This window comes from Pseudorca crassidens, chromosome 2 (assembly GCF_039906515.1).
Source record: "Pseudorca crassidens isolate mPseCra1 chromosome 2, mPseCra1.hap1, whole genome shotgun sequence".
NCBI lineage: Eukaryota > Metazoa > Chordata > Mammalia > Artiodactyla > Delphinidae > Pseudorca > Pseudorca crassidens.
This window is the reverse complement of record NC_090297.1, coordinates 112733837-112746703: the sequence shown is the minus strand read 5'-3', so window position 1 is coordinate 112746703 and position 12867 is coordinate 112733837. Positions and strand designations below refer to the sequence as shown.

The window sequence follows — 12867 nt, the reverse complement described above, 5'->3', positions numbered from 1 at the left end:
CCCGGCCTGGGGTCTGCCCAATCTTTGACCTTCCATCTCCAGTTTCCAGCTGTGACCAGCTGGGCACTTGAGGGTGGCCAAGGGGAACTGGTGTCTGCTGCTTGCCCTGGCCCAGCCTGGCCAGGCTGTCCACGGGGACCAGGGTTTGGGTTACTGAGTAACTCGGGGTTGCTTGGAGCTGTTCTCTACTGGGGTCACCTCCTCCCTATTCTCTGCTCTCTTGGCTCAGGAATCCCCAAAGCCAATTGGGTCCTTTTGCTCCATCAAGCTATCCCCAGTGTTTATGGAGAACAAAAGAGAAAAACAGCAAAGCACCAGAATCAGTAAGACACTTGTTTGTTCATTCCTTCCTTCATTCAATACATCTTTGCTGTGTGACCTCAGCAAATTGTTGAGCTCTCTTTGAGTCTCAGTTTCCTTATCTATAGGAGTAATAATATTCCCTTTGTGGAAGTGTTACGAAGATTACAAATAATTGATGTAGAGCATTGGCATTTTCATAAGCAGTCAACAGATATGGTTATTATTGTTCTGATTGGCTGAGCAGAGAGGGCAAATGGGTTGCTGACTCCAACATACTATGGGCACATGCGCCTCTGGGGACAGGAAAGGATGGAGGGGGCAGACACAGACTTGATGTGTTTTCCTGTCATCGGCTGGAGGCAGTGACCAGCAGAGTCTGGGGCCTAGGACAAGCATATTCAGAAAGGGCCATCAGACCAGCAGCCCCTGTGACACAACAACTCTTGAATAGAGGAGATTTGGGAGAAGGCAGAGCCTTCATTCATTCAACAAACATATATTGAGCACCTACTGTGTGCCAGACACGGTGCTAGGGGCTGGAGATACAGTGGAACGAGATATATCCCTGGGTGGGGGTGGGAGGTCTATCTGGGGGGGATGCAAGTGAATCAGCAGGCAATCGCATTGCCAAGGTGATAGTGGGGGAGACAGGTCCTATGGGGATCCAACCCATGCTGGGGGTGATCAGCGAAGGCTTCCCAGAGGAAGTGAGGCTTACCGTGAGATCTGGCCTAATTTCACAGGTAAGGTGGAACAGGTGGATTCCTTTTTGTCTAACAGTCTGGTATGAAACTAGAAAAAGAAACTATACTAGAGAACTCCTCAGCACCCATTTTCTGGGGGTGGAAAACCCCAGACCTCGTTTTTCCCCAAAAACCACAGCCACAGTGGCACCATACAAAATATTGTTGTGTTTACATACAGCCAACGGTAAAATCAAATATGGCTTTCTGTCCCCAGAGGCTCACCAAAACAACTTCCATGTAAAAGATTGCCAAAATCAGATTACTTGTGTTTCTTCATCTGTAAAATGAAAATGACAATACCTTGGGAAAAAAGTTTGTCAGAAGGCAGTGATATCAAATTAAAATGTTTTCCACTCACGTAATACATTTTGTTTGCATTCCTGCTATGTGCCAGGTGCTACGCTACGGGCTAGATTCTGGAGGAATATCCTCCACGTTCCATCACCATCAAACAGAGCAGAATCATGCTCTGTTCTCAGGATGCCAAGATGGATGAGATGTAGTCTCAGTTCCCAAGGCCTGACAGCAGCTCTGCTTCAGTGGTGCAATTCTTGCGATCCTGTTGGGGGTCTGTGATCAATTCCTGAACAGTAAAATTCTGAAAGACAGCAAAGAGCAGAAGGTGAGAGTGTGGCCTCAGAATGAGAGGGACAGAGGTCAGAGTCCCAGCTCTGTCCAAAAGAGATTTTGGAGAAGTTGCTTACCATGCCTTGAACCTCAGTTTCCTCATCTGTTACATGGAGATAAGAATAGTAATAACCCCACAGGGGTTGTTGTGAGGATTAAGGTCCACAAATCACGTGACATGTAGTACGTCTTCAATAGTACAGCCATGGTTGTGACTGTTGGTCAGCACTCACAGCCAGGGAAGTCCCTCAGTCCTTAGTTTTCAAAATATAATTGTGTTCAGTTAACTCTCAAGTGCCTGACTGGAGCCACTTAAGAGAAGAGCCAGGGGGGACCTCCCTGGCTGTCCAGTGATTAGGACTCAGCCCTCACTGCGAGGGCCAGGGTTCCATCCCTGGTCGGGGAACTAAGATCCCACAATCCATGTGGCACAGGCAAAAAAAACAAAACAAAAACAAGAGATAGAGAGAGAAAAGCTGGGAGGGAATCTAGGGTGCAGTGGAATTGCATCTAGAAATGGGTCAGGCGGAGGTGACAGCAGTTAAAGGGAGCGAGGAGATGAGAAGCCACATCCCCACCCCAGCTTCCCTTCCTCAGTTCTCCTAAGGATTCTGCTGCCGCCACCAAACCAACCAAAACCACACTCCGCCCTGGACAAGCCAGGAAAGCCGGCTCAAGCCCTACTACGTCTCCCTCTGCCGGGAGCTGTTGTTCAGGCATCCTGGTGTTGGACCCTTGCTCTCCTAGGCCAGTCCCATCCTCCCCTCCCCAAAAGTGAGTGACACTTTGTGATGAACACCTCTCTTCTCTGGAAAGGGAGCAGTTGGATAGAAATATTCTTTACATACGACCCAGGACAGGACAATTGTAAAGGTTGGAAGCACATCTTCTCTGCCCCGGGCCTGAAGCAGCCGGGATGGAGGTGGTAAGATGGTTCCATAAGGTTTGACAGGAGCTGCAGAAGAGCGATCAGACTGGGCTGTGATCAGACTCAGCCTCCCTGGGGCACATCTAGGGACGTGGGCTGTCTGCTCTGATCTCCCTCCTGCAGCCCCACCAGCGTACCAAGCTCCTGAGACACAGAGGAGAATGTGGGATCTGAGTCTCTTAATGCTGTTAAGCAAGGTCATGACCATTCAGCCGTTCATTTCGTAGCTATTTATTGAGCCATGCGTTGCAAGGTCAAACAGGCCTTGCTTTCAACCCTGAGGACCTGGCAGTGAACAAACAGGTATCGTCCTTGCCCTCATGGAGCTGCTGTTCTAGCGGGGGAGACGCACAATAAACACACACAAATAGATACATAAGATGTCACGAGAGGTTTGTTGAAGAAAACAAAGCTGGGCTAGAGGATAGAGTGACAGGGATGCTGCTAGACTGGATTGCTAGGGAAGGCCTCAGGAGGGATGGAAGGAAGTGAGAGGGGATCTTACAGACTGATAGGCCAAGGGAACAGCAAATGCACTGCCCCTGAGGTGGAACAGCAAGGAGTGTGACAAGAGCTCAGTGAGACATGGGGCAGTGCAGGAGGGGTAGCGGGGGCCAGCACACAGACGGCTCAAGGCCCTGGTGAGGAGTTTGGACCTTACCGTAAGGATAACGGGGAGAAATTTGAAGGGTCAAGAGCAGAGAAATAATATGACCTGATGTATTATTTTAAAGGATTCCTCTGGCTGTCTGGGGAGCAAGTAACCAGTCCAGACGCCACTGCTGCAACCCAGGCAAGAGCCGACGGTAGCAGTAACAGTGCAGGAAGCAGTCAGATTCTGGACGTACTGGGTTGGCCCAAAAGTTCGTTCGGGTTTTTCCTTGACGTCTTATGAAAAACCCGAACGCACTTTTTGGTCAGCCCAATATTTGGAAGGTAGAATTGACAAGGTTTACCGAAGGATTGGATATGAGGGGAGAGAGAAAGGAGTTGTTATGGACCGAATTGTGTGCCCTTAAAGTCATACGTCAAAGTGCTAACCCCCAGGGTGACTGTATTTGGAGATGGGGTCTTTGGAAGATAATTCGGTTTAGATGAGGTCATGAGAGTGGCCCCCTCATGATGGGATCAGTGCCCTTATAAGAAGAGACACCAGAGAGCTCCCCCCACCTCTTTTGCTCTCGCTTTCACTCTCGCCCTCTCTGCCAAGTGAGGTCAACAGAAAGAAGGTGGCTGATTGCAAGTCAGGAAGGGAGCTCTCACCAGAAACAGATCATGCTGGCACCCTGATCTCAGACTTCCAGCTTCCAGAACTGTAAGAAAATAAAGCTCTGTTGTTGAAACTCCCAGTCTATGGTGTTTTGTTATGGCAACCTGAGCTGACTAATGTACGAGTCAAGGATGGTACCCAGGTTTTTGACCTGAGCCACTGATGGCGGGCCCATCTCCAGCAGGGAGCCGAGAAGACCCCTCCCAAATGCAGCCTGTTTCTCCCTCCAGGCTGAGAGATTCACTTTCCAGACTCTGTACTTTAGTTCTGGCGGGTAGTTAGTTCAGGCTCTTACCCGCGTGCCCCTTCTTCAACTAAAACAGGACTTCACCTTCGAGGCCCACCTCAAGTATGATTCCCTGCCTTTGGGCTCCTTGTTGTGTGCTCCCCAAATTAGAGTGCTGGATGCCCCATTGGGATTTATACCTCCACCCCTTCTCTGGACTGGGCCACCTTGAGGGCAACCCCTCTACTGGGCATGGCATGGTCCCCACACCCAATTGCTGACTGAAATGTTGGGCTGAAAGGAGACAGGACTTTGACTCCACCAGGGTGAGTCCTTTCCCGCCGCTGGGAGTCCTTTCCAGATCTCCATCCTCGAGGGCCCGCTCTTTCTACTGCTTCCTCTGCCAGGCCCTCCACCCTGAGACAGCTGGTCAGCTGGCAATGGAGCTAAGTCATCACACCAGTCCCCACCTTCCTCTGCCAACAACACCTTCACCCTAGGCTTGCAGCTCCAGCACTCACAGCTCAAGCCAGTAGCAGGTTAGCTCCCATGGAGGGGGCAGGCCACACCCCTCCATCTCCGCGGGCGTGGGCAGCGATGGTGGACAGGAAAGAGGGGGGCCCCGCCCTGTTGGCTGGGCTAGGCTCCCTGGCTGGCTCTCAGTGTGCCCTTCACTGTCCTATCTTCTTAGCCAGATCAGTTTGTAAACAATATCATCCTTCCCACTTACTCATTCAATAAATATTTATCTATTTAAGTATTTCATTTTATTAGCCATTTAAATATGCAGCAAATGGCTACTGAGAGCCAGCTATGTGCCAGGCACTATTCTATGCGTTGGTCACACAGCAACGGGAAAAGCTGTCAAGAACAGGAACAAAAAACTCCTGATTCTTCACGAATGTGAAACTTACTAAAGTTCTTTTTAACTGTATTGTTTTAAAATGTGTCACTACTGGGAGTTCCCTGGTGGTCCAGCGGTTAGGACTCAGCGCTTTCACTGCCGTGGCCCGGTTCAATCCCAGGTTGGGAAACTAAGATCCCGAAAGCCACGCCACGTGGCCAAAGAATAATAATAATAAAATGTGTCACTCCTTGAAACTGGTGGTCTGACGGCATCAAACTCCTGTCAAGTGGTTTGCAAATATCAGATGAAAAAACCCAGAAGATCCTGGGTTCAGGAAGGGAGAAGCTGGGCCAGTGGGGTGGAGGAGTGTCTTGGGGAAATGCTCCCAGAGAACTCCTCCAGGGTTCTGAATCTCCCCTTCCGATCTTCATTTTTCCAAGCTCTGGACATACCTGAAGTTCTGGATTCAGTTAGAACTGCCACATCTGAGATGAGCAATAAACAGAGAAGCAGGTTCAGATGAAAACCACAGGAGGATGTTACAGGAACTGGGGCTGCTTTATCTGGGCAATGGAGGTCTGAGATTGCAGGGGCTGGGGATGGCACTATTGGTTCCTGTCTTCACCACGGAATTGGCTTACTAAGTGCTTGGAGAAAGCTGTAGGAGTCAGACCCAGGTTTAGGTACAAGAGCCTTCTAGCACCCAGACCTGCTGCCCTGGGAGGAGACTGGGCTTCCTGCAGCTAGGCAGGTAGCTGGGTAATTCCTGGCAGGAGAATCATAGACACAGAGGGGTAGGGGGCCTAAAGCACACTCACCAGAGCCACTGCGGGAAAGTTGAAAAGGCTCAGCAGATGATTGTGAGAGACCCCGTATGGCAGCACGCACTCCCTCAAGTGAAACATGCTGGCCTGGTGGAGACACTGGATCAGTGTCCCTCTGAATCATTTGGGTTGGGGAAGAAACTCTGAAAAAATACCAGTGCTTGCCCCCACCCCCAGAGACTTTGATTTAATAGGTTTGGGTGGAGTCTCAGCACCAGTATTTTTCTTTTAAAGCTCTCCAGACAATTTCAATGAGTAGCTAGAGGTGAGGATCGCTGATCTAGACCAGCACATCAGCCCCCTGCCACCGGGGAGCTCGTTAGAAGGGAGAGGCTGGGAATTCCCTGGTGGCGCAGGGGTTAAGAAACTGCCTGCCAATGCAGGGGACACGGGTTTGATCCCTGGTCCAGGAAGATCCCACATGCCGTGGAGCAGCTAAGCCCGTGCGCCACAACTACTGAGCCCACGTGCCACGACTACTGAAGCCCGGGCGCCTAGAGGCCGTGCTCCACAGCAAGAGAAGCCACCACAGTGATAAGCCCGTGCACCGCAACGAGGAGTAGCCCCTGCTCGCTGCAACTAGAGGAAGCCCGCGCACGACAACAAAGACCCAATGCAGCCAAAATTAAATAAATAAATAAATGAAAGAAAGAAAGGAGAGCTCTCAGGATCTTCCCCAGACCTACCGAATCAGAAACTCCAGAAGCAGTCTGCATGGAACAAGCCCTCTGGGTGATTCTGATGCACAACAACGAACTTTCAGGCCTTTTCTAGCTCTAAGAGTCTCAGAACCTCAGGGAAACAAAGGTCGATAATGGCTTACCCTCTTCACCAAGGATGTGCGTTCATGGTTTAACCTGCTTAGAGAGCAAACCAGTCAAACCAGTCAAACCTGAGATCACAGAATGGTTTCACTTCTTTGTTAGTGTCTCACTTCCTGAAAAATCCAAAACAAAAACTACCCATCTTCAGACTTTTTCAGTAAGTGTTCAGCTTGGCAGCAAACAGTAGTCCTTGAATCAGATGCACCCATCACCTCCTGTCTCAGAAAATCGACTACTTGAGTCCTTAGGACCCGACTGCCTGCTTTATGAGGTCTTCACTTATGGGACCCTGCCATCCACTTGGCTTTCATCCCATCCCCAGGAGTCAGTGTCAGTACACAGAGGGAAGGACCTGCCAGGCAAGAGTTGGCCCAGCTCACCCAGAGAAGAAAGTGGTGGCAAAGCAGGCTTGAGCAGAAGATGTCAGTCCGGGCACCACTGTTCATTCAGTGGAAAAATGCCAATGTGTCAGTGGTAAAGGGAAGGGAAAACCAAAACCCTGTGTCAGAGGAAGCCCACAGCAGAGGGCTTATTCGCAGGGAGGTAGTTTAGCACTCTGCGCTGGAGGTTCTGGATGAGACTAGAAGGCTGTGAGGATCCCAGGGTTTCCATCCGTCAATTCCACCCCACCCCCTCTGCCCCAGTGTAGAAGAGAAGGAGGGACCCAGGCTCCCCTCAGAGATTTTTCTCCGGGCCTTTCTCTTGGCCTCAGAGCAATTAGAAAGGCCCCAGAACCCAAAAAGGAATCAAGCCCTGGAGAGGAAGTAATGGCAAAATCTAGGATACACAGTCAGGTAAGAAGGAAGAAGAACAATAGTTAGTGAAATCTCAGCTCCATTGAGGGGAAAGCCAGGAGGAGAAGGACACTGGGGGAACGCCGCTCAGGCACACCAGCCATCTTCCTTCTCCCATACCCCTCCCTGCAATTCCCTCTGAGACACTGTCATGAGGATGTCCCAAAGGCACTATCATGTGTTATAACAGGCAACTGTTCTGTAAATCCTCTGGACCCTACCTCTTGCTCCAGCTAATGCTGCGGTGACAGTTTCATACAAGCTTCAACCAGTTAAGTGCAGGTACAACCTGTCAGTGTCTCTCCTTGGAATCTGTGCCACCCCTCCCATTTATTGCCCTGGGGTTTCTTTGCAAGAACCTACAAAGACTTATGCATGTGTAAACTGAAAGCATGGGGGTGCCAGGGACTGAATGTAGCCTCCCAAAATTCTAAACTGAAACTGAAACTCTAAGTTGAAACTGAAACTCCAAGTTGAAACTGAAACTCCAAACTCTACCCCCTCAATGTGATGGTATTAGGAGGTGGTACATTGGGAGTTGATTAGGTCATGAGGGTGGAGCCGCCGTGAACGGGATTAGTTCTCTTAAAAAGGGGCTCCAGAGGGCTTCCCCGGTGGCGCAGTGGTTGGGAGTCTGCCTGCCGATGCAGGGGACACGGATTCGTGCCCCCGTCCGAGAAGATCCCACATGCCACAGAGCGGCTGGGCCTGTGAGCCATGGCCGCTGAGCCTGCGCATCCGGAGCCTGTGCTCCGCAACGGGAGAGGCCACAACAGTGAGAGGCCCGCGTACCGCAAAAAAAAAAAAAAAAAAAAAGGGACCTCAGAGAGCTCTCTCACCCTCTTTTCACCATGTGAGGATACAAGAAGTTGGAAGAGGACCCTCCCCAGAACTCGACCAGGCTGGCACCCTGATCTTAGACTTCCAGCCTCCAGAACTATGAGATTAAATTTGTTTTTTATAAGCCACTCAGTATACGGTACTTTGTTTTTCTGTTTTTTGTTTGTTTATTGAAGTATAACTGACTTACAATATTATATTAGTTTCAGGTGTACAACATAGTGATTCGATTTGTATTTTATTTTATTTTGTCTTGTTTTGATTTTTTGACCATGCTGTGTGACTTGCGGGATCTTAGTTCCCTGACCACGGATGGAACCCAGGCCCTCGGCACTGAGAGCATGGAGTCCTAACCACTGGACTGCCAGGGAATTCCCTCGGTATCTTTATACATTACAAAATGATCACCACTATGGTACTTTGTTATAGCATCCTAGACTGATTAAGACAGGGAGTTAACAAGAGTGGGGCACTCTTGATCAGCAGGGGTCAGGAGCCAATAGATACATTTCCCCTTTTCATTACCTCTTTTCATTTCATTTCATTTCTCAGAAATGGTTCTGAGATCCATTTCATGAGGCTCCTCAAAAGGTCCTGTGGGATTGAGCATGAGTCACCTGTAGTGGTGGCCAACTGAATGATGCATCTTTATATCATCTTTCCCTTCTTCCCTGTCCACTCCGCTTGTTCTGCATACCTTCTCTCTGGATCTCATTCCCAACTAAACTACCTGCATGAAAAACTCTTGATTCAGGCTTTGCTTTGGGGAGAAACTGGCTAAAACAACTGGTTCCAGACTAGAATGAAGACTATCAGGATGGGATTTTGGAGCTGGATCACTTTTTAGTCAGATGGCAAAAAGGATTCCATTGCTGGTAATTCCTGGTGTATGACAGCATCAAATAACTAAGATTCTCACCCGTGGTGGACAGGGATGTGGTAAAAGGTGAAGTGTTGGCATTTGTGATAGCTATGACCCTTTAATGGCATGGGGGCAATGGTAATTTATAAGGATTGGCTGGCTTTTAACTGCTTTGGAAGCCTTCAAAAAAAAGAAAATTATAGGCTCAGGTCAACTAACTAACAACTCAAGGCATACCACAAAAGTCAGAGAGCCTCTTTGGCAATGTCTAAGGAGACTCTCATCTAAGTTGCAGGGCAGACAGTGAGAAAATCAGATACGGGATCTAACTGAGGGTAGCAGAACAGCAAAGGAGACTGAATGCACGGCACCAACAGGTCTCCTATATCAAAGTCAGGACCCTGATAGGAAAAGAGTAAGACTCAAAGACCTGGAATGAGACATCTGTGCACATGAACCTGAGAATGCTGAACCTCCAGCTTCATCTGAACGCTCCAGGCCAGCAGAAGCAATCCTCTCCCCTTGCAGCGATCAGCACCACCATCGAATACGTAAAGGATACAGGGATGGTAGTTTTGTTGGGATAAAGGGATGGATACATAAGGGTTCATATACTATTCAATTCATTTGTCTGGCTCCTGCAGAAGCCAAACAGAGTGGACGATAATGGGTTACCATAAACTTAACCACATGGTAGCCCCAATCATAGCTGCCATACTCAATGTGGTGTATTTACTGGCCAGCTTCTAGCATTGATATGTGACTATTGGTCTGGCAAGTGTGTTCTCTATCCTCCTTGGTAAGGATGGTTTAAAGCAATTTGCCTTTATATGAGGACAGCAGTACACAATCACTGTCTCGCCATAAGACCATGCTAACTCTTCTGTTCTCTAACCAATAAGAGTCTGAAGGGAAATCAATTGTCTTGACGCGCTGCCCAACATATGCCTGTCCACTATATTGATGATTTACTAATTGGACTTGATGATCATGAAGTGGTAAGTAGTTCAGTAAGACTAGAAGGTTCAGGCTCCTGACTGTATGGCTGTTAGTGTGACTGACGCCATCTTGGGCCCTTACAGTTTCTCCTGACCTTTCGCTGACCCTACCCAGGACTGTAGTGTGCAGTGAATCACTTCTCTGTCATCAAGGGCTTCGTAGTTAATAGATATTTCCTAATGATCATTCGGACTAGGTAGCCTCTATGCTCTGTTAGTCCCCAAACAATGATGAAAAACCTTCCCTGACATATTCCCAGTGCCCACAAGACTAGTTACCCATTCACAAATCTTAACTTAGGAATGTACGTCCTGTTTCCAAGCACATACCCCCATACCCTAGGTTAACTATAAAATTATCCCAATGGCCCCTCTGTGGTATGGAAAGCAGCTCGATCCCAATCCCACCCACTGATCCACTGATTATACGGAGCTGCCTCGTTTTTCCGTCTCAAGATGCCTTCTCAGTTTGGTGGGTGCTTTTCATTCCCTCTGTCCTCCAACACTGCAACATTGAAGAAATTTTTAGGGATCCAATAATCTGAGGTATGCCAGAACATCTCCCCTAAAGTGAAGGACAAATAGTTGCATTTTGTGTCCCCTACCACTAAGAAGAATGGTAACTGGCAGAACTCTTTATTTTATTTTATTTTTATTTTTTTTTTTTTGCGGTACGCGGGCCTGTCACCGCTGTGGCCTCTCCCGTTGCGGGGCACAGGCTCCGGACGCGCAGGCTCAGCGGCCATGGCTCACGGGCCCAGCCGCTCTGCGGCACGTGGGATCTTCCCAGACCGGGGCACGAACCCGTGTCCCCTGCATTGGCAGGCGGACTCTCAGCCACTGCGCCACCAGGGAAGCCCTCAGAACTCTTTAGATTTTGGAGGCAACATATCCCACACATGGGAATATTGCTCCAAACCATTTATTAGGTGACCTGAAGCGCTATCAGTTTTGAGTGGGGTTCAAAGCAAGAGAGAGCTCTATGGCATGTCCAGGCTATGATTGAAGCTGTCCTGCCACTAAAGCCACATGACACACAAAAAAACATAATGAATCCAAAGGCCTCTACAGTGGATTAGAACGTTGTAGAGAGTCTCTAAAAAGCCCCAATAGGAGGGCTGTAACACAGACTCAGGGTTCTGGAGCCAAACTCTGCCTACTGTGAAAGAGAATGTTATCATTTGAAAAATGGGCTATAGGGCTTGAGCACAGACCCAGCACTGACTATGGGACATCGAGTGACTATTCATCCAGAGCTACTCATCTTGACTGGGTATTATCAGATCCATTGAGTCATAAGATTGAGGGGGCACAGGAGCAATCCATTGTACAATGGGAAAATGGCATATTTGGGATTAGGCCTGAGCAGAGCCAAAAGACCCATGCTAATTACATCAACTGGTGGTCCAGACTGTCTATGTCCTTGGCTCCAGTGCTTTTCCCTCAACTTATATCTATGGCCTCATGGGAAACTTTCCAAGACCAACTAACAGAGGAACAAAAACTCAGGTCTGATTTTGAACACTTCCTATATATTTGATATTAAGGTATTACTGCTATTTTCAAGTGTAATAATAATGTCATTTTTCAAAAGCATTTATCTTTTAGTGATACATACTAAAATATTTACAGTGAAATTATGTAATGTGTGCAACTTGTTTAAAATATCATGAGAGGGGAGATGAATGGGACAGAAATGGCCATGGTTAAGCCTGAGTTAGGGATAGATGGGAGTTCATATACTATTCTATTTACTTATGTGTATGTTCTAAATTCTCTGTAAATCAAAGTTAAAACAAAAACCCAGTCTGGTCCAGAGATGGGTCAACATGATACACTGGGGTTAGCTGTAAATGGGCTGCTGCTGTATCACAGCCTTACTCAGGGGTGGCCCTAAAGGACACCATGGAGGGAGATCCTTCCGGACCAGAGCCTTGAGCATCACACCTAGTCAGTCATTTACTTTGTATGGCAGAAGTGGCCTGAGGTCGAGTATACATGGAGTTCTGGACGGTAGTGGTGAATGGCTTGGTTGATCAGGGGCCTGGAAGGAGAAAGATTGGAAAATCAGAGACAAGGAAGTACGGGAAAGAAAATATTGGTGGAAAATTTGGGAAAATAATTAAAGTAACTTTTGTTTCTAGTAATCAAATTACGTTCCTAACAGTGAAAGAAGGGTAATTTGGTTCTTTCATTCTTGAAGATGTTTTCATCTAACACTACCTTAGCCTTTCCAGTCAAAGCTAAGGACAGCAGAGCCTGAGAGTAGCTCTTCCTCTCATGGAACTCTTAGCCTTGTGGTGCCCAGAGCTCTATTCTCTGCCTCTTCATTCTCTAGGTGATCTCCTCCAGTTTTGTGGCTTTCAATACCATTAATATACTGATGTCTATGGAATTTTTCTCTCCTCCCAAGCCTCCCCCCTGAATTTAAGTCATGTATCTAACTGCCTGGTGGACATTTCCACTTAAATACATAACAAGCATCACAAATCTAACACAGTCAGAACCTTGCTTCTGCATCCACCCCTTCCTATTCCTCCCCCAGGCTTCTCCATCTCATAAATGACAACTCTATCATTCCAGCTGTTCAGGTCAAAAATCTAGCGTCATCCTTGACTTCTCTTTCTCTCATACATCATATCCATCCATCACCAAATCCTGAGACCTATACCTTCAAAATATATTCAGACTCTAAACGTTTTTCACCACCTCCGTGGCTACGACCCTGGTCCAAGCTGCCTTCACCTCTTGCTCGGATTATTAAAATAACCTCCTCCT

The 12867-nt window shown here is 48.0% G+C and overlaps 1 protein-coding gene across 1 annotated transcript in view; it reads right to left on the bottom strand.

Moving 5' to 3' along the window:
* Positions 1-319: 319 nt before the first annotated feature.
* Positions 320-12867, bottom strand: part of TSACC (TSSK6 activating cochaperone) — a 24452-nt gene continuing 11904 nt past the window's right edge. The window contains exons 6-8 of the mRNA XM_067710454.1: positions 12053-12133; positions 6458-6628; positions 320-1647 (exon numbers count right to left, since the gene is read on the bottom strand). Of these exons, the coding sequence (XP_067566555.1) occupies positions 6565-6628; positions 12053-12133 (145 nt within the window). The 3' untranslated portion in view covers positions 320-1647; positions 6458-6564. The remainder of the gene's footprint in view (positions 1648-6457; positions 6629-12052; positions 12134-12867) is intronic.